Source organism: Lepidothrix coronata, unplaced genomic scaffold (assembly GCF_001604755.1).
Source record: "Lepidothrix coronata isolate B3197 unplaced genomic scaffold, Lepidothrix_coronata-1.0 Scaffold133, whole genome shotgun sequence".
NCBI lineage: Eukaryota > Metazoa > Chordata > Aves > Passeriformes > Pipridae > Lepidothrix > Lepidothrix coronata.
The window spans coordinates 90,379-116,016 of NW_016690313.1; the positions used below are offsets into that span (position 1 = coordinate 90,379).

The window sequence follows — 25,638 nt, forward strand, 5'->3', positions numbered from 1 at the left end:
AAATTGTTTTAAATAGTAGTAAATATTTAAATAATATTTAAAATATATTTCCTATGGAAATCATTTACTTGGAAGACAGCCTGTAAGATCTGACTTTTTAAAAAGTAGTATTTCATTTCGACAATATATGAATACAATACATGCCACAGAACTTCAGAGATCCTAAAGTCCTTAGCTGTTTTCAGAAACAATTCCTCAATCCAATTTTGCCTCTGATTTTTTTTTTGCTAGCAAAACTTTGGAAGTAGCATCTCAAAGAAAACCTGCCTTTAAGAGAAATACTGTACTTGAATAAAACCAAACTCTGTGCAGAATGGGATGTTGCACTAAAAGAAAGGAGGTGAAATTAAGAACCAAATAATAGATTATGCAACTAACTTCATTCCTGTTTTGCTAATTCATAGTCTAAGGAGGGCTTTGTTCCTTCCTAGTGCATCTTCTCTTGCAGTCAAATGAGTGCTTAATTTCCACTGTCAGAAGTTAAGGGATGAAGACCTCAGTGTTGCTTCAAGGGAAAAAGAACTGACGTGTGGGTGCAGAATTAATTACCTAAAATGCAACAAAACAAAGCGAAGTATTTGTGCAAAAAAAGTAATTTGTACATTGACTTTTTTCCTAAGTTTGCTTCAGTATAAAAAAACCCTCATCAATCCCACTAACGAAGCTTTATTTTGATTTATGACCCTTCACCACACTTCAGAGTTCCACGTTTTTACTTATTCTAATTTGGTAAATCAATAATTCAGCCACCATTTTTGCAGCCCAAGACAAAGATGGAAGCTCCACTATATTAATCTTTAATAGACTTTTATTCACAACAGGTTGTTTTTTTCCCCTGTCTTCTACAGGCACAGTGCTTGTTTAACTGGCCTTGAGAATAAAACAGCCAAAAATAAGCCAGGTCACCTTCTATGGCAGTGCAGAGCATCCTGGCCTCCTTTTTGTTTGTTTGTTTGTTTGTTTTTAAATGTTGCTAAAATTACCTTCTTTTTAAAATAGGGACAAGCTACTCCAAAAGCCTCTCATTTCTTTTTTTTTCCCAGCTTCTAAGGACTGAAAGCAGCTTCCTAAAGCTCCTTCTGGATTCAAAACCCCAGAGTAAGCACACAGTAGTGGTACAGTGATCATTCAGAAAGCACAGACACCTCTCTCAACCAGTTGCTTCATAGTCATATTGGGAAGAGGTGTGAGAGAGGCAAAGCCTGATGAGCTCTTCACTACACCAGTCAAGGAGCCGACTCCATTGTTCCCTCAGTCTGTATCCTCATCATCTTTAGAACTACAGACCAGGAATTTCCAAACTGTGCTGTGCCTATCACTGCAATGTGACAACAGAACTCTGCCTGGGCAAGTAAATACCTCTCCTGAATCTACACACACTGCCAACCACCCCACCAGTAAGGGAATACGCTAAGGAAACTTGGGAATCCCCACTATGGATTAAAGAGTATAGCAGGCACGTTTCTACCATACCTCCAGTGTGCATATTTACATGAAAATAGTTTTATCTGATTGCTACCAAGGTTGGCAATTTTGCTGTTTGGTATCCACTGTATAAACTTCAGCTCCTACCAGATTGAGTACGACTGAAACTCTTCACCCCTGTGGTTACCCTTCTTTTCACTGTGAAAATTAATTAGCTCCATGATTGCTCTAAAAATCTGCATATTCTTCCTAAACCCAAACCCATCTCACTCTCCTTGATAGTTGCAGACCTAGCAGTAGCACAATGCATTTAGTAACACGTGGCCTCCTTTTTTAAAGCAAAACCACTACGGAGAGGCTTAAAAAAAGGCAAGAGCACATACCAATTTCTGTTCATTGTAGTCTGCATACAAATTGTAAAGGAGAATTATTGCTTTTTAAGGATGAAAAGCTTTGGAAGTACGGTAAACATCCTACAAGGTTCTAAATCTAATCAGCTAAAATTCTGTACATACTTTAATATTCAAACCTCTATTTGCTTACTCAAGATCAAATAATTTCATTTTCACATCTATTCATTAAACTCTTTATACTTCTACGGTCTAATGAATATTTAACAACTAAACAGGATCAAAACATGGGGAAAAGGTCCCATGGCAATGAACATTATTTCATTTGGCCAATGAATAGTGAACCCTGCTTTCTTGGCTGAAATTAAGGCACTAAGTGGCAGTGAAAGGATAAAGGAATGAAGTTGTTTTTTTTCACTACATTATCTGAAAAAAGACCAACATGACTTTTTTTTCTCTTTTAGGACGCCAGTAGAGTACATACCCATTGTGAATGACTCAGTAAGGCATTCTGTTGGCAAATTTAAAGAAAATGTTCTCCTGATTAGAGCCCATTACATTCATTGTCTGAGTGTGACTAGTGGTACTACTTAACTGTTAACAAACTGGAGGGGGGGGAAAAAAAAAGCTACAAAGATGTCTGAAGACTTGAAAGGCACCAAAAAGAGAACAGCTCTGCAACTGCCAGTTCTACAAACAATTATGTAAGCTGTGTTTAACACTGCATATAAGTCTTTTCAATCAACAGTCTTTGTTGACCAAGATAAAGTGTAGTAGCTCTTCATTTAAACTCTCAGTTAATCAAGTGCTAGTTTAGTAAGAAATTTATTTTCACGTATCAGAAAATAATTGCAGTGTCTAACACAACTACACTTAAAGCAAAACTAGTCTAGTATGCATTATGCATTATTCTGGTTAACACTGAAGCAAACCTGTATAAACAAAAGGGTTACCTCGAGATACATAGTTTACAATATGAAATCAACATATAAATGAATAGGATTTACTGAAAACAATGGAAAGTGTATTACAAAGATACATGTAACAATTTTAACCACAATATTTCCTCTGTGAAAAATACAACTATTAGTGAGATAAAATGTACAATTGAATTCTTTTTTTTTTTCCAAAAGGAAAAAAAAAACACAGTATAAAGGAAAATATTTTTTTCTTTAAAACAGGGAAAATAGTTAAGGTCATTGTCTTTCATTACAATATAATTTGACACAAAAGCAGTCATAGGATTGCACCAACTCCATGTTCAGTCTCCTGAACATGACAATAGTAAAAGGAGTCCATAAAGCATAATGAAATTTCTGGATTTTATGATGGCAATATACGGATGCAGAAACTGATGTCACCCCGGCTCTGTTCACAAAATGTACAAAACTCTAAATTTGGAGGCCAGACATGTAAAAATTAGTTCACCCCAATGCTGACTTTTCTCTCGCTTAGTCAGGGATGGAAAAATCTGTAGTATTTTAGGTGTTGTTATCTGTTCAGCAATAAAAAAAAAAAGAAAAAAGTATATGTAGTGCATGCTTTATCACTTGTCAAAAACGTTTCTGAAAATAAAACTAAGTTATCCGATAGTTTACAAAATAGAAAATAACTCTTCAGGTTAAAAATGTGGTTAGGTTTTATGTTTAGTTCCATCTTCAAAGGACTGATTTCCTTGGCAGCATCACTTTTCCTTAGCACGAGCCAAGGCACAAAGTTCCATAAGGAGAAATAAAAATGGCTACGAACAAGAAGCAGTCTGGCATTGTAAAAGAAATCAGAGCCTCTCTCTCTGAGCCTTCTGTTCCATCAGGTTAGTGCCGTAGAAAAAAATGGGAGATCTGGGATACACTTTTGTTATGAGCATTTCTGCTGGACACGATTCAAAAGTTCACCAAACTTTTCGAAAAGATCCTCCACCCATTTGATGTTTTTCATGCACAGCTGCACAATCTCCTCCTGGCCTAGGTCTGCACTCGTCTTCTGAACAGAAGAAATCTATTTAAAAAAAAAAGAGAAGGAAGGGGAGAGAGAGAGATTCACACACACACACACACGTTAGGTTGCCAGAATTTAAGAATTTTCATTTTTATAGGTCTGCAGTTAAATATGAACCTTCTTTGGAAAAAAAAAAAAACAACTCTATGCTTTAAAAACAAGAGGAAATGCCCCCCAAAATGCATTTCTTAACAACCAAGCCAGAGCTCAACTCTTGTATTTCTGCTACCTGAAATATTTCCACCAAGGATTTGCAGAAAAAATAAAGGAGTGGCACTCTAAGACAAAATAAACTCCTAGATCCGATGAGTTACACACACTGATAAAATTTGTTGCCTTTTTTTTTTTTTTTTGATAACAGTGAAGAATAGTTCAGGGAATCACACAAACCTTGAAAGCCTCATATCTGAATGTTCTGAGCAGCAGTGCCCATTAGGGGCAATGTATGTGCTCAGTGTACCCTTTCATTTGCCATAAAGAATTAATCAGAATAGGAGACCTCAATCCATACTCATCCATCAAGAAGATGAGGACAGTCCCTCCAGGTGGACTCAGTTCCCTCAATAAATTTCCTCAATGGATGTAAAAGTAGCTCAATGGGAACAATTACTTACCTCTTCTTTACATGTTAGATATATGTGATATTTGTAATGATGGAGTGAGTGATACAAAGAATACAACTGTATTTTTTCCGGATCTACTGTAAACTCCTGCAAAAAGAACAATTATTTCATGTAAATTCATGTTATTTACCAAGAGATATTTCAAATATTTTCTTTTGTAAACAATTTTTTCCAACAATTCAGAAATTCAGTACTTTATTCAAATCATTATTTTGACATATTTTGGCAAACTGTAATTTAATATATATCATAATTATCTCCTATCTCCACTTTCCACGTTGTTTTATCAAAATCAGGTTTGGGAATGCTTTCAGTTATCCTGAATGCACTGCAAGTCCAAAAGAGGCAAGACATCTCCTTCTCAAGAACTATTGCAAGAATTACCAAAGCTTAAATACTTTTCTATCAAATTGATGGGTATCACTGCAAAAAGCACACACTTTATGCTTGAGCAGGCTGGTCTGTACTTACCTAATATGTTACTTTGGCAAGAAATATGAGTGTGAGCTACATTTACAGGTCATTTGTTGAGCCACTATTTACTACTGGGAGGTTAGGCAGCCTATGTGAGCCAGTACTCAGCCAAAATCTAGTTATAGTGTTCCCCAGGAATAATATGCAAATAAACAGTGTGTACATCTCCAGTTTTTACCACACTGCTTTTTAATGTTATTTTTTTCAATTTTTTTTTTTTTTTTGAGATACACAGCTTCATTCTGTCTTTGGAAACGAGGAAAGGAGCAATACAGAGCTCAATTTTTAATCTAAGATTTTACATTATTAACACTAATTTTTCACTTGTGATCTAGAAGCCATTGTATCATTTACTTTAGAGATTTTACAGCAAGTCTAAGAAACTGTGATCTACGCAGTGACTTCACCACAACTGCAATGTTGAAGGCAAAATGGTGTTGCTTCAGCAACAGCCCAGAAGGCTGACAAACTATCTTTTGCAGATGAGTTAAAATAATGATTTAATGTACTGCTTTTAATGTCGGTTCTTAACATCCCTTTGTTACAGAAAAAGCACCTCACTCCAAGATTTTATATTTCGATAAACCTACCGGAACACCTAAATACATGAAGCAGCATTTTATATAACGTAAGTGTGGTTATCATTTTACAAGTCAGATGGTGGCAGCAACAAACCCCTTTGAAAACTCACCTGTGCTAATTTAGTGGTTGACTTAGAAGCCCTCAGTGTTTTTTTGTTGTAAGCTTTCCCATTCATTTTGATCTTAGACATAGACGTTCCTCCACATTTTGTCTTGGGGTCCCGAGTGATCACCGTCAGTTCAGGAAAGTTTTCCAAAGCATTCTTTAACAGAGCATATAAAGACAGAGGATTATGAAAAAAATCAAGGATGGCCAGGATGGCCATTTTTCTTTGAAAAGTTTAGAGTGCAGCCTGTTATGAAAAATTTGTTCTTCCACAAAGACCTGATGAAGTGTCTTTATCAGATCATGCAACCATATAGTTTGGAAAGCGTGACCGCCTGTTCTTCACTACTATAATTTTTCAAGACTACAAGGTCCCTTCATTGTGTGTCAAGATTGTGCTCTCTGATTCTCTCACTAGAAAGAGAAAAAAAAAAAAGAAAAGCTCTACTGGGCAATTTCTACACAAGAATCTCCAAGGCAAAGTTACTTGAAGATCCTTAAGTATTTAATGCCTAGTCAGGCACAGGAAGTCTACCAACTCTAATGGGGATTGGATGCCTAAATATTCATAGCTTTTGTCCCATCTTTTGCAAATTGTAAACTAATTGCCTTTTATCATATCTGTAAGGTAGAAAAGCTTATGCACAGTGCAGCAGAAGGCTGGTTCAAAGAGGCACAAGTTTCAGACATATTAAGTCAGGGGAGTGAACTGCATTTCTACCAGCTTTAGTTCTATGTTATTTGCATGAGTCAATTTGAATACAACTTTGTTGTACAAGTGCAGCATTATGTTAGCAGCTGCTTTCAAATAGTTCTGCTATGCCACATAATCTGGTCCTGAAAAACAATGTTTCAAGTTAAATGAACGTGCTTGTATTATACTTAAGCACAAGGCAGAAAAAGAGGCACAGAGAAATATGTATCAATGCTTAAGGACTTAACCTGGACTACTGGGTTAAAATATGAAGTTGACTCAATTTTTCTATTCTGTTTTAACAAACAACACTAGAATTCAACAACCTCCCCTGCCTGTGATTTATTAGCTCTTTATATATATATATCTGTAATTTTTTCCTTTATTAAACAAACCTCTCAGCAAAAAGCTGTAAGATCTACAGCACAAAGGTAACTGCACAGTGGTAGCAGTAACCCTGAGCAGCCAACCTGTCCACACCCAGGCTTCACTGCAGTGCTTTCAAACTGGTACAACTTCAACAGATTTCAATTATTTAGTTTTTCTATCCACTCCAATAGCTTTTCTCAAGGTTGATTTTGAGTATCCAGGGGGCTCTGGTCACTTTTGCCTTCCCCTGGAAAATTCCCAAGAGCTGGAACAATTTACATTACCTAAATAACCTAAACCAGACAAATTTGGACTGGAATGAAGAAGAAAATACTAATGATTTCTGCATCTTTGAGAGCATGAGACCCAAAATGGTGATAATTATTTTCAAATGAAATTTGCACAATTCAGCTAAGATGCTTCACTTACTGAGCTTCAACTAAGGCAATGGTAATATTTTCTAAGTTTTTATAAAAACTATTTTACACAGGACACAATAAACTGTTAGAACTATAAAATATGATACAGGCAAACCTATCAAACACTGACTGCTAACTTCAGTGTCTGTTTTGTAATACAGTGATAATATATTCCACATTAACTGTGTCCAGTGGAAAACCAATATTAAATTTATCCATGCCTATCAACGCAGAATAGCAAAACCATTCAAACTGAATGATAACTGTGAATGACAAGTGATATTTTTCACTTATTGCTTTCTTCAGTGCCTCATTCAGCTCTAATATCTGAACTAGTTATTTGATCAAAGGTAGAATTGAAACAGATCTTCACTAATGAGCAAATTAACCCAGATCTTAAGGAGTATCAAACACATTTTCCTAACCAACACAAACACTTAAGATGACAAATAGGCATTTCATTTTTATCCAAAATATTGACCCAAGGATGGCACGAGTTGGTACCTTCATACCAAAGAAAAACATAAGAGGTTTTTTATCTTGCAGATGACATCCCAAGCAGATCCCTTCCTTACATCCATTAAATTCTTGCAGCTTATATGATGAAATACAGGCTTAAGTAAACTTTAGAGATATAATCTTTACATAATCTGCTTCTAAGTGAACACATAGCAAAGCTATTGCATTCATTATGAACTCCAACTGAATAAGCAGTTGTAATTACATGGTGGTATTACAGAAAATGATATTAGCTTTTTTTCCCTTAAACTGGGAACTCAGCTACCTCTCACTTTTTGTGTATTGAGAATGTAACTAAAATTCTACAAATTTGTAGCCTATCTTAATTGGCCTGTGTTCTCCGCACAGACAGGTGAAAAAGAAGCAGCTATATTAATAACTATTAATACAAAATTCTCACCACAAAAGAAAAACAGAAATGGAGAGTAAGCACATGTTACCTTCTCTGGAGCTCTGTGTATGGTTTAAAAATACACAGCCCTCCCCATGCCTTCCTACTCTAAGGAGGAAGCCCCAAGAAATTCTGTTCAAGCAGGTACAAAGTGTTCAGCTGTTGGGAAAACAGCATAACTAACATTAAAAAATTTCAAGAGTGGTGTGAATTACAGCTGTTTCACTGGTTGATGATGTTCTCATCCCTGAAACAATGTCACTTCATGTCCCACAAGACTTACCAGGAATGGGTTGGGGGGAAAGGGATCTCTCAAAGATCTAATGATGAAAAAGCACAACTCTGAAGTCTGTTACTATCTCCCTCACCACTTAGCTCTCAAAAGCAAGCTCACAGCAGTACAAAGACACCACAATTCTTCAAGTGTCCCTGTACCTTGGGCAGCAAAAAGACAGGTAAAGACAGGCAAAAGAGCAAGTTTGGTCTGATATGTTTATAGACAAATCTGCTTTACTGTTGTTGTTCTCAAAACTGTACCAAGAACAAATAATCACAGTCTGATTACAGACATTGACAAAAGGGTGTCTTCTATTCCCAAGTGGGAGGACATGAGGAAATGACCTCAGGTTGTGCCAGGGGAGGTGTAGATTGGATATTAGGAAAAATTTCTACACCAAAAGGGTTACCAAGCACTGGCACAGGCTGCCTAGGGAAGTGGTGAAGTCACCATCCCGGGAGGTATTTAAAACACATGTAGATGTGGCACTTGGGGACAGGGTTTAGTGGTGGACTTGGCAGTGTTGGGTTAATGGTTGGACTTGACCATCTTAAAAGGTCTTTCCTAACCAAAATGATCCTATGAGCGAAAAAAACCCTTAATTCACTTCACTGCACTTGCAAAACCTGCGTTGTTGCTTGGAGGGTGGGTGGGAACAGTAGGAACCCCAGTGATTATCCTCCTGTTTACCTTCTCTCTACTGAGATGTTACGGCTTCTCTCTTCCCTGTCCACATCCAGACCTGTTTTTTTATTACCACGTCAAAGTTGCTGTAATATGGGCTTGTTATCCACACTTTTCTCAACCTTCCATGCTGAAGATACATGAAAGAGCACACAAATGAGTTGTTCTTGAGTCCCTCTGTCCTGGTTTTAAACTCCTCTGATCATGTTCTCTACTTCAAAGAAGTTCAGACATCTGCTCCACAGCACAGCTATTTCATGTAAAAGTTTATTTTTAGGCAATACGATCGCTTAACCAAAAGCTCTAGAAGGACAGGAAACAGATTTGCTTTTGGCAAATTTGAGAAGCTTAAAAGAAAAAAAAAAAATGCTTGAGAATGAACCAGAAAGCATGGGGAGTAAAACTAGAACTTTACCTTTGCAGTATCAACTCCTCCATCACAAAATGTTCTCCAAATGCCACATAAAAGCACTAAATTTATAGCATCTCTTTCAAATCCATATTCACTTCTGTTAAAAGTGTGCCTTCTGGGGTTTAAGTTGTGCCTGCACAGTATGCATTCAATGGCTTACTTATGACATGACTTTTAAAAATCCCAGAATTTGAAAGAGAATACCTTGAAAGCATGATCCAAGCGTAATTTGGGAAGCAGCCTTTTCCTATTGTCATTCAGCATACCATCAATTTTTCTCATGTGAGGCAAAAGTAGCTCATCTAAAAGACACATTAAAAACCCGCAGCAGTTGATTATTAAGAGATGCACAGTAACGAGATCCATCTTCAATCTGTACTTTGACCCTTTATTACACAATGTGGAAAGCAAAAAATAAAGCAATTTGCACATAAAGTCATTTCAAATGTGAGAGAAGGACCTTATTTTTCAGACCAGCCCACTAAGCTGGTCTAGATATTATGCAGTTTAATTGCTGGCTGCATTCCTGCTCCTTCTCTGACTTTCTTCGCTCAAAGGAAAAATTAAGATAGAGCACTACAGAGCAGAAATTTTAGAGATGATTTCACACCATTTCCTCCTAGATAGTTTCGTTGTTTTATGAAGATAAGTTTGTGGTTGTGACATTTGTTATTCCATTTTACAAGGGATGACCCTGCTGGCATTTATAACAACAGAAACTGAGGAAAGTGCTTACTGATAAAAGTTATCTGATAAACCCCTGTGAATTGCACCATATACAGTTGAACACAGCCATGTGGCCATGAATGAAAATTTACAGCTCAGTATGGAGCCTTTTATCTCTAAAGCCAATTTCTTTGCTTTTAGTGGGACTACTGACATAATGCATGGGTCTGAAATCTTGAGGTAAGTGTGCACTGATGCACAATACAAGCAAACCAGGAGTGGAAAGGACAGAAAACAGGTTTTTTTAAATACAGCCAAACAGAATATAGTACAAAACAACAGCCTGCAACTAAATAATACATGAAATAATTCCTCTTTTGAGCTCTTTATACAGGAGTGTTTTCCTAAATTTTGAGAAATAAAAGTTTCCACTTGTATCCTGGAGTCTACTAGGGTAAATAAGTCCAAATATTTTGTCCTCAAAGAAAAAGTGTGTATTAATATAGTTTTCTTTAACAACAATTTTAAGATTTCAGAGTTTGAAAAGCAGAATTTTTAATAGCAGCAAGAATGAAACTCTCCATTTTAAATAAATATTTGCTAAGATTTAGAGTATAATAATGGCAGGAACAAAGAGCTCAGTTCTGACATTCACAGCACAAGTCTGATACAATAAAACAGACAAAACAGTATTTGCAAATTACTTTGCACTATCTCTTTAAATAATCAAAAACATATATACACACACAAATAATTTGTGTAGCGTTCTTCAGATGAGGTTATGTTACTAGAAGTTCAGTAGGCTTGTGGGTTTTTTCTTTTAAAAAACCCCCAAACATTTGATTTACTGATTAATAACCTTAAAATCTAGTAAGAACATACAAATGTTAAACATACTGTACCATTGCTCTTTTCCAAGGCTTGCATTGTGTCGGGATCCAAGGCAATGCTAACAAGCAACTCCATGTAGCTCTTGAAAGTCTCTTTCATAGCTCTTGTGTTCAAAAAGCGAGTCACAAGGGGAGCTGGAGGTACAACCTCTGAAAATGAATCAGAAAAGAATGATTTTTTTTCCCCTTGCCATCCTGCAAATATCTGTGGTTTTCAAAACTGAAGGCTTCTCTCTTAAAACACAAGTGACCCCTACTGGTACCCCAAGAGATTAAAACTCAGTGCAGTCAATTGTAATAAACTGCTTACCTGCCAAAAACAGAGGCAGACACCAAATATGCTACAAATGGTTCAGGTCTTTTTTTTTTTTTTTAACTATCAGCATTTAGATTATAAATTTATGGAATTTAGACATTTTCCTATTCCTGTAGCTGAAAGTCTACAGAAAATGGAGAATGAATAACTTCAGTCAAGTCAAATGCCATAAGTGCAGGTTTCACGTCAATGCAAGTACATCCCAAAAACGCAGAATTTGGATTTGTCCAATAGAAAAAAAATAAATTCCAGAGCTCAAATATCACTTAAGAGCCTGCATACCATCGAAGCCAATCCCACCTAATTCTTCAGCTCACAAAAAACACGTAAAACAAATTTTCCCAGTGAAGCAACATAGGGCATATTTGTGCTTATTCTGAGGCAGCTTTTGTTTTTTCATAGACAGCAATTTTAAACATGCACATGGAGCAGTCATCACTTCTAGTCAGCATTCTGGAGCTTTTTATAGGCTCCATGTCTGGCACCAAGGTTTTCAGTAATTTAGCTATCAAGGCTGTTAAACTCCCTTGGATATACACATTTCTACGGATGACTCTCATCACCAGGTGACTTGAGATTTTAAACATGGACAGTTGTACATATCAATGGTTACTCGGGCAAGTTGGCTTGAAAAATAGTATTTTAAAGGTGCTGTTCTCACAGAGGCAGTGTTCCAGTACACCAGTGGTAGCTTGTCTGTATTTAAAAGTAACCAAGATGCTTTGGAAATGCAGCGGTATAAAGCATGAGTAATACACAGCTTTGCTTCAAACACACAGGAAACAAACCAAAAGGATCCTGCAAAATGCACTGGGTATTTGCTACCACAGGTAACCTCTACAAAAGACTGCAAAGTTCAGAAAGTTCCCTTTCTGTCCTAGAGAATTCCTGCCAACATGGAATCTCAACGTTCCACGAATGTCTTAACAGCAAATCTGCTCAGCAGGCTCCATTTGAACAGCTGGCATTCAGACAAGCAACGGAGCAGCCAAAAAAAGTCAACTGTTTTTTCTCCTTGGGTTTTGAAAAAACAACAGTAGCATCTGAATTCTGCCCACATCTGCATGGAGACAAACATTGCAGGAATGTTATTTTTGACATGACACGCAGTTGCAATGGAAAATTAATGAAGAAACTCATTCTTGAGATGTATTAAAAAAATCAAATCGGATTCTCCTCTTACAATTGCAGCCATTGTAGAAAGTAAGCAGTAAAAAGTATATTTATCTCACTGATAAATTACATGTAAGATAACTTCAATTATGCTTACACACAAACAGCAAGCAAAAAGTTTTAAGAAACTTATTTTGCATGGCACTGTTAGATTTAAAATTTACTTTCTGAGGTTAGTACAGAAAAATGTGCACGGTCAAACAATGCAATTTTATAATACTCTTCTCAGTGAAGTTCAAACGGGCCCAGATGCCAGCAATGGTATCTCACTCACCATCCTCTTCACTCTGGGCCTCAGGTGAAGAATCAGACTGGGAAGATGAAAATTCTTCTTTCCACTTTTTCCTTTTCTTTGGTGGTGGTTCAGCCTTAACCTTTGGCTGCTTAGCTTTGGGTTTCACGGAAGAGACTTTTGTTGCTGTTGGTTTTGGTGTTGGTGGATCAGGGGGTTTGATGTTGCTATTACTAGGTTTGCAATGAATAGTCCTGCAATGTTATGAAGATGATCTTCATGAAAATAATTACCACACAAGATTTGGCATTAATAAAATAGCCATATTCTCATTTAACCACTGATTATATACACTTACTTCATTGTCAACTGTGAGAATTAGGTCATACACACTATATTACTATATTTTTGATATAATGCTTAACAACTATTTTCAGCTACCTATGATTAAATAATATTCCAACTTTATAACTAGATAAACAGGCACAGAAATTTTAAATTGCCCAACGTTTGTAGAGTTTATGAGCCAGAGGAGATTGGAGCTAATATTAAAATTGACTATTGACACACTTGAATAAATATTAGTAATCAATGAGATCTGAGGTTTGCTGACAAAGTGAATTTGGGATATTGTATCTGCACAAAGATGGGAGAGAAAATCATCCAGGTAGAAATGAAGGAAATGCAGGAGCTTGAGGACTAGAATAAGAAACCAGAAAACTCCTCTCCTTTCTCTTCCCACCACTCACAACAGGAAAACAAACAGGAATATTAATCCTATAAATACAAAGTTATGTATTTTAGGACTAACACACCACAGTTGTGACAGCATGGCAAGGAATACAATTCTGGGAAGCACTAGGCAAGATTTTTGTCAAGACGGGAATGTTTTTCAATTTCTTAGTCTGGGACAAGCTTTCCATTCCTCTCATCAACAATCCTGAGTTATAACTCTTGTTTATTAAAATAGGTGTGTGCTTAATAGGAAAACAATAGGGCAAAATGAAAACCAAATTGAAATAAAATACCTTGCTGACTGTACAGGCTTGATGCGTGGTTTTTTTGAGCATACTCTCACATATTCCTTTTTGTTTGCATTTTCAACAAACTTCACATACACTCGTTTGTATTTTGTTTTTGCGTCGCCAAAATACCCAAGATACTACAAGAAAAAAAACACAACAAAAACCACAAGTGTTTCAGTTAAATAAAATTAGTCAGTTTAACAACTGAAAATGCCAATACCAAAGAAAAAAAGTAAGTTTAAAAAAAAAAGGGGGTTACATACCAAATGGATATGCTATTCAACAGCATTTGTAATTTAAGAAAACTTCTCCATCAGATTTCTAGATAATATTTAAAATTAAGGAAAATAAGGCCAGAGGTACTTTGGGCTTCATTTTCTCCCCTTCTTATATTCTCCACATGTGTTATCCCAAAAGGATTATCTGCCTGGCAAGAGGCTGCCTGTTGAAATTGTATCCTCCTCCATCATTCCTACTGGAGAAAGCAGTTGGTTCACGAGCCTGTTTCCACTGACTTTATTCTGGCTGGGAAAACTTGTTCCTTTATGTACCCTAAATGATACCAAAGAATCCACATTGGGAAGCAAAAACTCTGCCCATGAATATATTTAGAGAGAATTTGAGTCGGAGGAAGTCAAGAAATTGGTGGGTTGTTTTTTTTTTTCCTCCTCAAGGATGATTGCTAAGAATGTATGCCAGAATCTTATTTTATTTTGTTTCCTAGACTTCCATTAAGGAAATCAGCTCCCATGGGGCTTCATAAGGAATTTTTAAGACTCACACTATTAGTAGCAGCAAATTCTCTGTGTCCGTCTCGCACTTCAGGAACAAACTTCTGCAGTAAAGCCTTCTGTACTTTCCAGATAGCTGGAGGCTCCTTTCCTGTTTGCAAAGCAACCTGTAAGAACATAAAAGTTATTTGCTCAAAACAGTGCTTATTTTTCTTCCTGAAATGTGTTTGTGGACTATATTTTTGAGGAAGTTAACCGGGATAAAGTTGAAACAGGTAATTTGAAATTTCAAACCCTCAGTCATCACATGCTGTTTGCATTGAGACAAGTTTGTAATTATTATCTTTAATGAGAATTCTCTATAAATCCTACACAAAATGACTAATTCAAATAAACTCCTTCTGGAAAAACATACAGTCATATTGGTCGGATTTGGTTACTTTTTCCTGACTCTTCAACTAACTAAAATAAAATTGAAATTCAAAATATCTCCTAACACACTTTAATCCATTTTATAAGTGACAAGGGAATATCTAAAACTGATAGCATTTGTTTTATGTGACAAAACTACATGAATTAATTTAAAACTGCAGCTCGCAAGAGGATGAGCACAGATAAATAATCAAAAGTATTACAAATTTTCCAAGACTAAGAATATTGCTGGCTATGACAGCCACCAAAGGAAGGGTAAACACTCAGCAGAATTTAAAATGAAGAAGCAACAAAATCAGACCAAAACAAGAAATCAAAGACAACAAGGAAATTCACATAAACTCATGTGAAGAGCTGTACTGGTTACTTATGGAAGCCATTTCTTGTTGGAATACCAAGCAGAACTTTTTACCAAAAAAAAAAAAAAAAAAAAAGAAGACAATCAGGATCTTTTGCAAAAACCTAAAAGTCATTTCCTCAATACCTTACACTTGAAAGTCTAGTCCTATCTTCTTAACAAAAGAAAAAAAAAGAAAAAAAGGCAGTCAGCTGCCTCTGAAAAAATTTATGCTTTTGAATACTCAGACAGGTAATTCCAAGTTCTAACAGAGGTTACCAGCAAGCAGATTTGCTTTACTGTGTCTGTAGCATAAAATGGGTCATGTACATTCAAAACACATTGGCAATCTGCACTAGAAAGATCCCTTTAAGGCATTTTGGCAGCGATCAGGGAATATTAGAATAGAAACAGAAAACTAATATGCAGCCTCTCCCCTCTCGGTAGTTTGTTGAGGCTAAATTCACACGCAGGATTTTTTCATGATGTGTTTTTCCCCCCCCCAGCAAATATTCAGATTACCTTTAGTGTCTCTATATCTTCAATCTTCACTACAAATTCATCACGTTCTCTGTACATGCCCTCTCCTCCACTGTCCATGTTCTCCTCGTCAGTACATCCTTCTATTGCCACAGTCTCCTGCGCTTTTGCCAATTGTTCTGTAGTCACAGCATCCTGCTGAGCTGCTTTTAAGGGGTCAGCTGGATTCACTTTCTCCTGCACATTGCCTACAGGGGCAGTTGTCTGGGGAGATTCCTGCTTTATTACAGCAGTAGTGGTGGTGGTGGCAGCAGCAGTGACAACTGTCCCTTTCTCAGTTTCTGAAGGAAAAAAATCCATATTTTAGTTAAGCAAACTATCAAGGGTTAGCAATGTAAAACGGGAACTAGAGTTTTCTTCTTTTCTGTTACAATACATATTAAAAGCAACTATTCTAGGAAAAACACCTGTTCTAGGAGTTAAAATAGAAGCAGTATCTTGGCCACAACTAAACCTCAAACAAAACCAAAAACACTGTGGCTAAATACCTCTGTTTGTATTAAACTGCTGCATCTGTCAGCATCTGGGATTAACAAAGATGAATGCTTTAGAAAACAATTTGATAGTTACAGACAGATCACCAGGAAATACTGTTGAACTTTGTGGCAATAAGCAAGCACAACAGTAAAGGTCACAACACTGAATCTTGTTTCCAGTCTGCTGATAAGTCAAGTCTTTTTAAACTGGATTACAGAAAGAGAAACACACATGGAATAGGAAAACATTTTCTGAATGACTTCTGGACATTTATCACTCACATCTTATGACAATGTAACGGGAAGTTCCAGATTAAAACTTTGGCAACATCCTAATGGTTTTTAATATTAACAGAGGTGAGCAATGAGAACTGATGATACAAAACAAAGAAGGGAAAGAACATTCTTCTCCTCCTCTATTCCAAAGAGCCAAAGGAAAGTCCCACCTTTCAAAATTATTATTCTTTCCCACCTGAAAAAATTAGAATCCTTTTTAGATATTACTTTATAATCTTCTTTATAGCCTTCTATACATATTAATTTTAACACTGACTTGCTGACCTAAAAGAAATCAAGTTATATTTTCTATAAGACAATTACTAATCACTTAGGAAACTTAAAATAACCATTTTACAGCTTTGTTACAATCACTGCTAATTGTTGACTTTTTCACTTGAAAAATTATAAAAAAGATAATGTAACATATTTTAACAAAAGTGACTCCAAACAAAAGATTTCCATGTCAAATTAATGCATCAATACAAAAGCTATATACCGAATATGTGAAGATTCATTAAATCAATTCAGTAAAATTGTTAAGCCATGAAATACGTTTTTCTGGATATATCACATATTATTGCAAATATGCTCCATTTCTTTGTTCAGTGAAAGCTATGCCAGCTTTAATTAGACACAGCATTATTAGTTCCCCAAGTATAGTTACACATTCTTCAGAACAGCAGATAAAGACACATGTGCTATTTAATACTATCAACAAAAGACTGGGTTTTAGTATTTGTCTTATTGGCAAAAACAGACAAAAGAGGGAATTATTTGAAAACTTGCAAAACACCAGCAAGTAATAAAGATGTCATTACTAAGCATCTTGTACAATGTATGAACAATCTTGTACATAACAAATCAGGAAGGTGAATTCAAGAAATGGGTGGTATAAATATTACATCCTTGTGGATAATAAAGGAGGTATAGTAATACTGGAAAAGAAATTACTGCAAATAAAACACTAATGAAAATTCCCACCTAACAAAAAAACCCTTTAAAATGTTTCCTCTGGATGTTGTAGGCAGAAATGACTTATTAAAATTAACAAACTTCAGCAAGAGGCTCACACCATGGCACTGTCCACATTTTGGCTTTTGGGGAAGAAAAACAGTCACTGATTCCTTGTTTAAAATACATATTCAACTGAAAGGCACAGGAGGAACTTCATCTTCTGTAACAGACTTTCCAAAATGCATGAACTTAACAATTAAATAGAAGAATACAGAATAGTAATTAATATAAAGTATTGCTTAGCATATCGTGTATTCTGCAATATTCTCCCAGTATCTTAGGTCTGATTATTACAATTTAAGTTCAGTTTTGCTATGTATTTTTCAGTAAATCACATCACTCCTAGATAAAAGAAAAAAATCTCCCTCTCTTCTTTAATCTAAAAAGGGAAACCATTACTTAATTCTATCTTGTTAAGAATCAGCCTATGGGTCACAGGTCCCAGGTCCTTGAGAAAAGATAAAGGAATGTTTCATTTTCTCCCTGTAATTATTTTGGAAGACAATGGTATTTCTCCTGAATTAGTACAGTTATGGGATTGGCTGGATAGTTTCTAATTGCTTACCAGAGGAAAAAATAAACTTGACTGAAAAGGTCTATCTAGGCAAAAACATGTTGTATGTTGAAAATACTTCAAGACTAACAGACATAACACAAATGAAACTGAAAAGTGTGTGGAAAACTACCTACTACTGTGATCAGTGGTTGCTGCCTGCCCCTCCCTGCCCAAAACAATCCTTCCCAGATTTTGTTCTTTTGCTAGCAATGTATTATCAACATGGAGTTGCAACACCCCTGATTACTATGGCTGAAATCAAACTCAAATGACTCCCACCTTGGACATGCCCAGTCAAACCAGTGCTCAGTTTACAAGTGCAAAAGTTGGTTCATAAACATATTTTGTGCAACGTTATTATCACAGAAAGTGCATGTTTAACTCTACCTAGGTAGAGCTTAATGCCTGCTGATGGCAATTATTAATATGTTCTCTTGCTTGAGTTGTTTAAAAATAGGTTTAGAACCTCTGACATGACGGTTTGTTGAGGTTTCCAGATGAAAATCATATTTAGCATTCTAAGCCAGAAATGAGGATAACACATGCATTATTCCAACTCCAGGCTAAAATAACTTTTTGGCATTAGAAGAATCCTACTTAAGTAACATGAAAAATTTTATTTACATATTTTCTACTTGTGGAAAACACTAGTTCAGTCCATAGTCAATATACCTTTTGAACAAAACTCTTAATTACGGCCAAAACAAATCAAAACCTTTACCTGAAGACAGCTAAAATTTTTCATTTTCCCCCCCCATCAGCTTGTAGTAACCATTTTACCTGATTTGATCTTTCTATCAGATGTGTCATCCAGGGCTGACAATGCAGTAGAGATGCTCTTCTGAAGATCATGGTTACCACCCACGGAATCATCTTCATCAGAAGAAAACGAAGGCAACGTTTCTAAATTTTTCTTAAGTTCTTCATCAGCTTTTTTGGTCGGACTTTCTCCACTAACCTCAGGAGCTACAGGTGTTGCTGCTGCTGCTGGCTGAGGCTTTGCAGAGGACTGTAGGCAAGGGGCACGAACTACTTGTGTAACTGGTCGCCTAGTCCTGTTTGGCATTCGCACAGCTGGAGTGGAAAACTGTTGCCTAGGCCCCGACTTTAGAAAGTCTAAAAAAGATGCAATAAATCCTGTTTTGACTTCGGGCTGTTTTTCTTCAACTTCTTTAATTTTTTGCCTCATTCTTTCCTGATGTTGGTAAGTATCATAACAACTTTCAGAAACAGGAGAGGAGTACGTGAAACATGAGTCATTTCCTCTCGAATTCTGACGTTTACACTGCCCGCTTCTTTTCACCTGTTTCTGAATTGCACTGTCATCTTCTGCAGCATTTTTGTTTTGGCTTTTTCCTTTGCTTTTTTTCTTCTGAAGGTTCCCTTGAGCTAAATCTTGGCATTCTTCTTCAGTTCTATTAATGGCTCCATCTCCGCTTTGGGGCACAGATAGCGGCTGCAACGGAACCTTAGACTGGTTACTCGCTAATGTACCATCATCACCACCCACATTAAAATCATTCTCTGAAGCAGCACTTTCTTCACTTAGGCTCCTACCACTTGAAACAAACTCTGTGTCTCTTGCATTCAGTGTACCATCAACAGAAGCATCATTATCTTCTTCAGATTCGTGACTGATGCTGGATTGTTTCTTAACTCGAACAGCCCCTTGTTCCTGCTCTTCCTGACCAGGACCAAGGGTGGGAGAGGTCATTCTTGTTGGTACATTTTGATCAGAAGTTTCAATGTGCTGTTGATCCAGGTTCACAGTTTTTGTCTGTATTGCTGACACTGGTGTAAGATTTAGAGTAATCTGGCCCCCATTCAGAGAAATATTATTTCTGCTTGCTGGCTTCCCAACTACAGTAGGTGAGGCACTGAAAACAGAAGACACATGTCTTACATCCAGTGATCGGAACTGTGCTTTGGACTCCTCACTATTTTCAACAGTCTGGATTTCCTCTTCATTAGAAGCTGATTTGGCAAAGTCAGATGGAGTCACTCCACAGGCTGCTGCTGTTGCTGCTAAGATGTCATCCACATTGGATAATATATTCCTCTCATCACTGAGAAGTATAGATTCTGGGAAACATATTGAACTAAGAGAAACAAATTGATTTTTTGAATCATGTTGATTTGTCTGAGTAAAATGATCTTTTGCTGTCAGATGTTGCTGTAGTGGTTTTGCAGACTCAGAAATGTCCATTTTCATTACTTCTGAATTCTGACTATGAAGCTGCTGCTGAGAATGACCCCCGTTACTTTGAATAATATGACCATCCATCGGAAGGAACGGATGTGTCACCTGTTGAGGACTCTGTATTCTTTGCACTTGCGGTGACACCTTTGCCTGTCCCAAACCCGACTGCAGTATCGACTGGTGAAGGATCTGCAAGTCACAGGTTGACTCCAGCAGTACCTGTGCACTGGGCAGACACAGCTGATGGCCGTGTCTTAGAGCGTGAGACTGGACCTGTGGTGGAGTACTAATGACTTGGCCCTGCTGTTCTGGAGTCTTACTTTCATGTACCTTATGCATCAGAGAATGTTGTTGGTTCAGCTCCTTAGCGCTCACTTGTGTTGTTCGCATTAAATTCGCCGTCTTTTTCATGTCGTGGCTTAGGCTGGTGATATGGCCAATGTGTTGGGAAAGCTGCTCCACAGAACTGACCATTCTCTCATCTTTTTTTGTTCCCTGAAGAGCAAGTCCAACAACTTGATCTTCAAGGCGAGAGTTACTTCTGATCACGCTTTGAGAGTATCTGTCATTTGCTTTTGAGACCCTATAGGTTGCATCCTGAGCATTGATTTCCTCCTCAGTTAGGCTTTGAGTGGAAGGTTCAAGAGTAGCTTGCTGTTGCAATGCCTGCATCTCCTGCATTGACAACTCCTCCTCCTGTTTGGATGAGGCGTACAGGTTAGAGTCAGACTTTCTCTTAACATAGGCCTTTGTTTCTGAGGAAGGCCTGCTGTTCTGCAGCGTCTGTGAATGAGCTGGGGATGCAAAAGGAGACTGGACAGATGGCAAAAACTTTTGAGACTGTGGAGAGGAGGATTCTTGCGACTGAGAGTTCTGAGAAGAATGCAAAGAAATATAGCTTTGATTAGGACTCGAGGCTGGAAGAGTTTGTACCCGAGGAGAGGCATTAAAGGAAAGAGAAGGTGATGTTAATGTTAAAGACTGCCCTGAAGAATAGCTTTCTGAAGGACTAACGGCTGATAAAACTTGTGATTGAGATGAAAAATTAACTTGGGACTGGGTAACTGGAGATAAACCCTGAGAGTGACTAGAAGAGTAGCTCTGAGACTGGCTGACTGAAGCAAGTTCCCTCAATTGCCCAGAGTAGTTCTCATTTGGAACTGAGGTCAACACCTGTTCCTCTGAGGAGTAACTTAGAGTCTGACTATCAGAAGTAATAGTTTGGGATTGCCCAGAAAAAGTCAATGTTTTATACAGTGAGGGCAGCTTCTCAACCTTGCCGGATGAGAAATCCTGTGAGTGACTGACAGGTGGCACATGCTGAGCCTGGCAGGAAACATAGTTTTGGGACTGACTGACTGACAAGAGGCTCGGGAGCTGTGCTGTAGAATAGATCTGTGCTTGGCCTGTAATGACAGAACTCTGGTTTTGTGCAGTTTTGGCATAGCTTTGTGTCTGCACAGTGGGAGCTACACTTTGAGGTTTGGGGGTCTTTGTCGACCCCGGAGGCTGCTTCATGGAACAGTTTTTCACTTTTGCTGTGGAAGCAGATGGAAAACCAGGTGACGGAATTGCAGATGTGTACGACTGAGCAAGTTCCACCGTGACTTGAGAAGTCTTCTGCTGTGGTCCTCCATTGCTCACCTGAGTAACATCTCCAACCGGACTGCAGGATAACGCCGAGTGCCTGGAGGTATCCTGAAAATTAACTCCACTGGTACTCGTCAAATAGCTGTGTAAGGAATGCTGGGAAACAGTCAGTTGAGGCTGAACAGACTGAGTGCTTGAAGGCCGCTGATGGTGTTTAATGACACTACATTCTCGCTGAAGCGCTCTGTCGATCGACGCGGTGGAACCGGTAAAGGCAGACGTGCTGTACGCCTGAGACACCTGCTGGGCTCCTCCAAGGGTCGAAGGCAACAAACTAAACTGAGGCTGCAAGAGATGGGGCGCGGATTCTTGAGCGGAGCGATATGTTGATGACTGGGGTGGGATGCTGGTACTTAACACAGAACCGCCCAGGCGCTCGAATGTCAAAGCGGTGGGGACAGTGCCTTGCGAGGTTTTAATCTGTAATAAAGGATCATGGGTAGTTAAGAGACCGTTTGATGTAGCACTGAAAGTAGTATCTTGAAGAGTAAGAGAAGGGGTAGTAGCAAAGTTTCTACTGCTGAAAGTGTTGGGATGCTGATACGCTGATAAAGCAGATGTTGGTGGAAATGTTCCAGAGGTTGGCAAAGCTCCAGTAACAAACAGTTCTGTGGCTGTTGAGGAATGCATACCTGGAAAAAACAAAAACAAAATGAGAAGGAAAAAGAGCATAAGGGAGCTTTACAAGTTACAGCACTCTGCATTTCTGTAAGTCATTTCACTGTAAGCTCTTACAGCATTTACAAATATAACATTCTTCAGAATCACCACCCTTTAAACTAAAAAACTGTACTAAGTGAGGCACTTATTATAGGCAATTTTTAAAATGGAAGTGCAGGTTTTTCTAAGAATTCCAAACTCTATACCTGCAGTGAATTGTCGGGGGGAAAATCTCATATCCTTAAGGTGCAGATTGTTTATAAAAAAATTGTACAAGACTAATTCTGCTTTGAAACTGTAGGTTCTTTATTAGTTTTTATTTCAGTTTAAGAAGTTCACAGTGAACTGATCCGAAGCCTCGAACACATTCAATATACAGTAAAAACACAAAATTACACCTTACCAATTGCAATATAGACACAGTTAAAGGAGCAATCCCATCTCCTGCATTTACCCTCACCAGTACTTTTATAACTCACTTTATGGGAAACATTTCAGAGCTTACAGTGAAATAGCTAATGGTCTATACACTTTGCATTTAAATTTTCTTAAAGGAGCATTCTGACTTTCAATACAAGCAATAAATACGATTTGTATGCTGTCCAAAGTGAGAGTCCAAAATATCCATAGACAGCAACCATGTGCACAGGGCAACAGCAACCATCCGACTGAAAAGTGTAATATTACTTCTTTGCATCCAGCCATGGGTATGACATCCTGGCTCAAACAGGATTTCTCAACAGAATATACTACTCCAGCTGAAACAGGAGTGTGAAATTCCCTTGCAAGCTTTCAGGCTCACACCAGTGATCCATATCATTCAGAGCTTTTCACCCAGCAACTTGCAGGTATTGGTGAAGTTTGTGTACTATTTCCAAAGTCTATGAAAAAAAAAAAGTGAAGAAGACAAGTTTATTCCCAGAGAGGCTTAAAATTCTTGTAAAGGAATGAATTTCCACTGGGAAATTTACTTGGGTATGCAAATAAGATAAAAATAAAATCTCTGGTATAATTTGACTTTTTTCAATTCTTCTCTCATACTTAAAACAGATTTTAGCTTTGGATCATCTAAGAATAAATTAAAAAATCTCTCAGCAAATGAAGCTTATTTTGAAAAAAACCCTTCAGTTTAAAAAAATATTTAATTTTAAAATACATTAAGTTCTCTTAAACTGGTTGCAACTTAATCATACAATTGCTTTTGAAGGTTCAGGTGAAGCTGAGAAATAAATTCTTTGTTTCTCCCTTTCAGTTCAAGACAACTGATATGAAGAGATGTGATAGTGAAGGAATGCCAAGGTATTTTTCATTAGTCAACAATAAGGTCTTTCTGAGCAAGAAGGCATAACCAGTGTTTTAATGCACATTTTTTCCCCTAATCTAAAAAACTGCAACATCATGTACAACTGGGTTCTCTTTCACTAACACAAGGGTAGGGCCATCCAGAAGCAGCAAAGAACAGGAAGAATTTATACCTATTTTAACTGCAAATGTTAGTTTCTCATCTAACCTGTATTTTCTCTTTCTCTTCCATAAATCAAGACCCTTCCTACTATGTAGGTAATTTCTTAAACCAGACAAGAACTGGTCACAAAAGCACTAATATAGAACTGCTAGGTTTTATATTTTTACTTTTGTTGAGGGGCAGACAAAAGGTATGGCAAAGGTAGTAAATTTTGTGCACAGACACACCTCCACTACCCTAAGAAATCAAAACACTGATAACACAACTCACAGACCAAAGGAACACTTGGTGGGACAATGTAACACACTGTTCCTCCCTTTCCCCCAAAATCCACAGCCAAAGGGTTTGGAGAAAAACCCCGAAGTAAGAAACCCTTCTAAAGAAAGGTCACCTTGAAGAGCAAAGAGCTCTTGTTTTCCCTCATCAAAAAAAAAAAGTCTGCACAAGACAAAGCTCTCAGAAGACATATGGGGGGATTGAGGGTTACAGAAAAGCAGCAAAAGTATTAAAAGGACAACAGAAAGCTCAGAGAACTGGTAATATTGAAAAATGGGCTTACTGATGAGTTCTTAGTAATGAGTACTGAGAAGTCTCTCAATCACTGGTACCAACATCAAACCCGACCCACAGCATGTGTCCCCATTCTTCACAATTCACTGCTAGGCAGTTGCAATGGAGAAAATGCTAGGACGAAGAGAGAAAAAGGTTTCTTCCCAGCTGACATTCTGGTGAGGATGGGTCATCACAACTCTAAACACCACTGATTTATAGTAAGATTTTTTTGGCAGATTAATAGTGTGCATCTTCATCTGGGCTGCCACATATCTGCTTTTGTCACTGGTGAGTAAAAAGCCATGTTCTCTATCCTCAACTTTTCTGAGTAGCTCTTCACAGAATCCAGCTGCACGTTACACTCAACAGAACGAGTGCAAACTGTCAACAAAAGGACTGTTCCACTCTTCCTACCTTGTGCCTCCTCCCTAGATCAGAACAATCATACAGCTGCACTGAGACACGGATCAGCTTGCTGATACAGAGGAAAACCATCCCACCAGAGGAAAAAAAAAAAAACACTTAAACATTTTCTGTCAGCAGTGAATAGACCTGATTCACTGCACAGCTGCACAATCACTCCACAAGATTAACCATAACTTGAAGCAACCCACAGATGCAGTTGCAACACTTATCTTTGTGTGACTGCCCATAGTGAGCTCCAAATATGCAGTTTCCTGCTCTGCACAGAAGGCCTGACAGATGGGGGAGGTTTATAGAAGGCAGTCAGTCTGCCAGAAGAGATGGCACATTTGTTTAGCTGCAGATTAGATCACTTATTTCTGTGTGACACGCGTCTCAGACCTTTCTGAGAACACCTTGCCCATTACTTCTGTGTACAAAGGGGCCAAAGTTACCCAACAGGCTTTTAGTAGTAATATCACAGAAGAACTATCATAGGGAACAGAGTTTGAGAACGAAAGATCAGCTAGGATGTACAGGTAGTGTACCTGAACATGCTTATGATGATACTGAGACTAATCCCAAACAAAGTTGGGAGAATAAATTTGACTCATTAGACATCTATGCACCTAAATTCCTTCCAAACAATCAGAACTTCTGCTCATATAATTCTTCTGCTAATATAATTTCACTGATTTTGGTATTCTTAAATATCGAGGT

At 37.6% G+C, this 25,638-nt stretch overlaps 1 protein-coding gene across 4 annotated transcripts in view; it reads right to left on the reverse strand.

Moving 5' to 3' along the window:
* Positions 1-695: 695 nt before the first annotated feature.
* The window catches only part of QSER1 (glutamine and serine rich 1), a 42,425-nt gene continuing 17,482 nt past the window's right edge, over positions 696-25,638 (reverse strand). For 3 of the 4 annotated variants that reach the window (XM_017827000.1, XM_017827003.1, XM_017827002.1), the window contains 10 exons: positions 18,770-22,471; positions 15,647-15,945; positions 14,406-14,522; positions 13,628-13,761; positions 12,642-12,853; positions 10,891-11,028; positions 9,527-9,624; positions 5,562-5,714; positions 4,388-4,483; positions 696-3,773 (listed from right to left, as the gene is read on the reverse strand). In XM_017827000.1, coding sequence (XP_017682489.1) covers positions 3,633-3,773; positions 4,388-4,483; positions 5,562-5,714; positions 9,527-9,624; positions 10,891-11,028; positions 12,642-12,853; positions 13,628-13,761; positions 14,406-14,522; positions 15,647-15,945; positions 18,770-22,471 — 5,090 coding nt within the window. In that variant the 3' untranslated portion in view covers positions 696-3,632. Of the gene's footprint in view, positions 3,774-4,387; positions 4,484-5,561; positions 5,715-8,916; positions 9,041-9,526; positions 9,625-10,890; positions 11,029-12,641; positions 12,854-13,627; positions 13,762-14,405; positions 14,523-15,646; positions 15,946-18,769; positions 22,472-25,638 lie in introns of those variants that run through there. The other variant, XM_017827004.1, reaches the window with a different exon arrangement.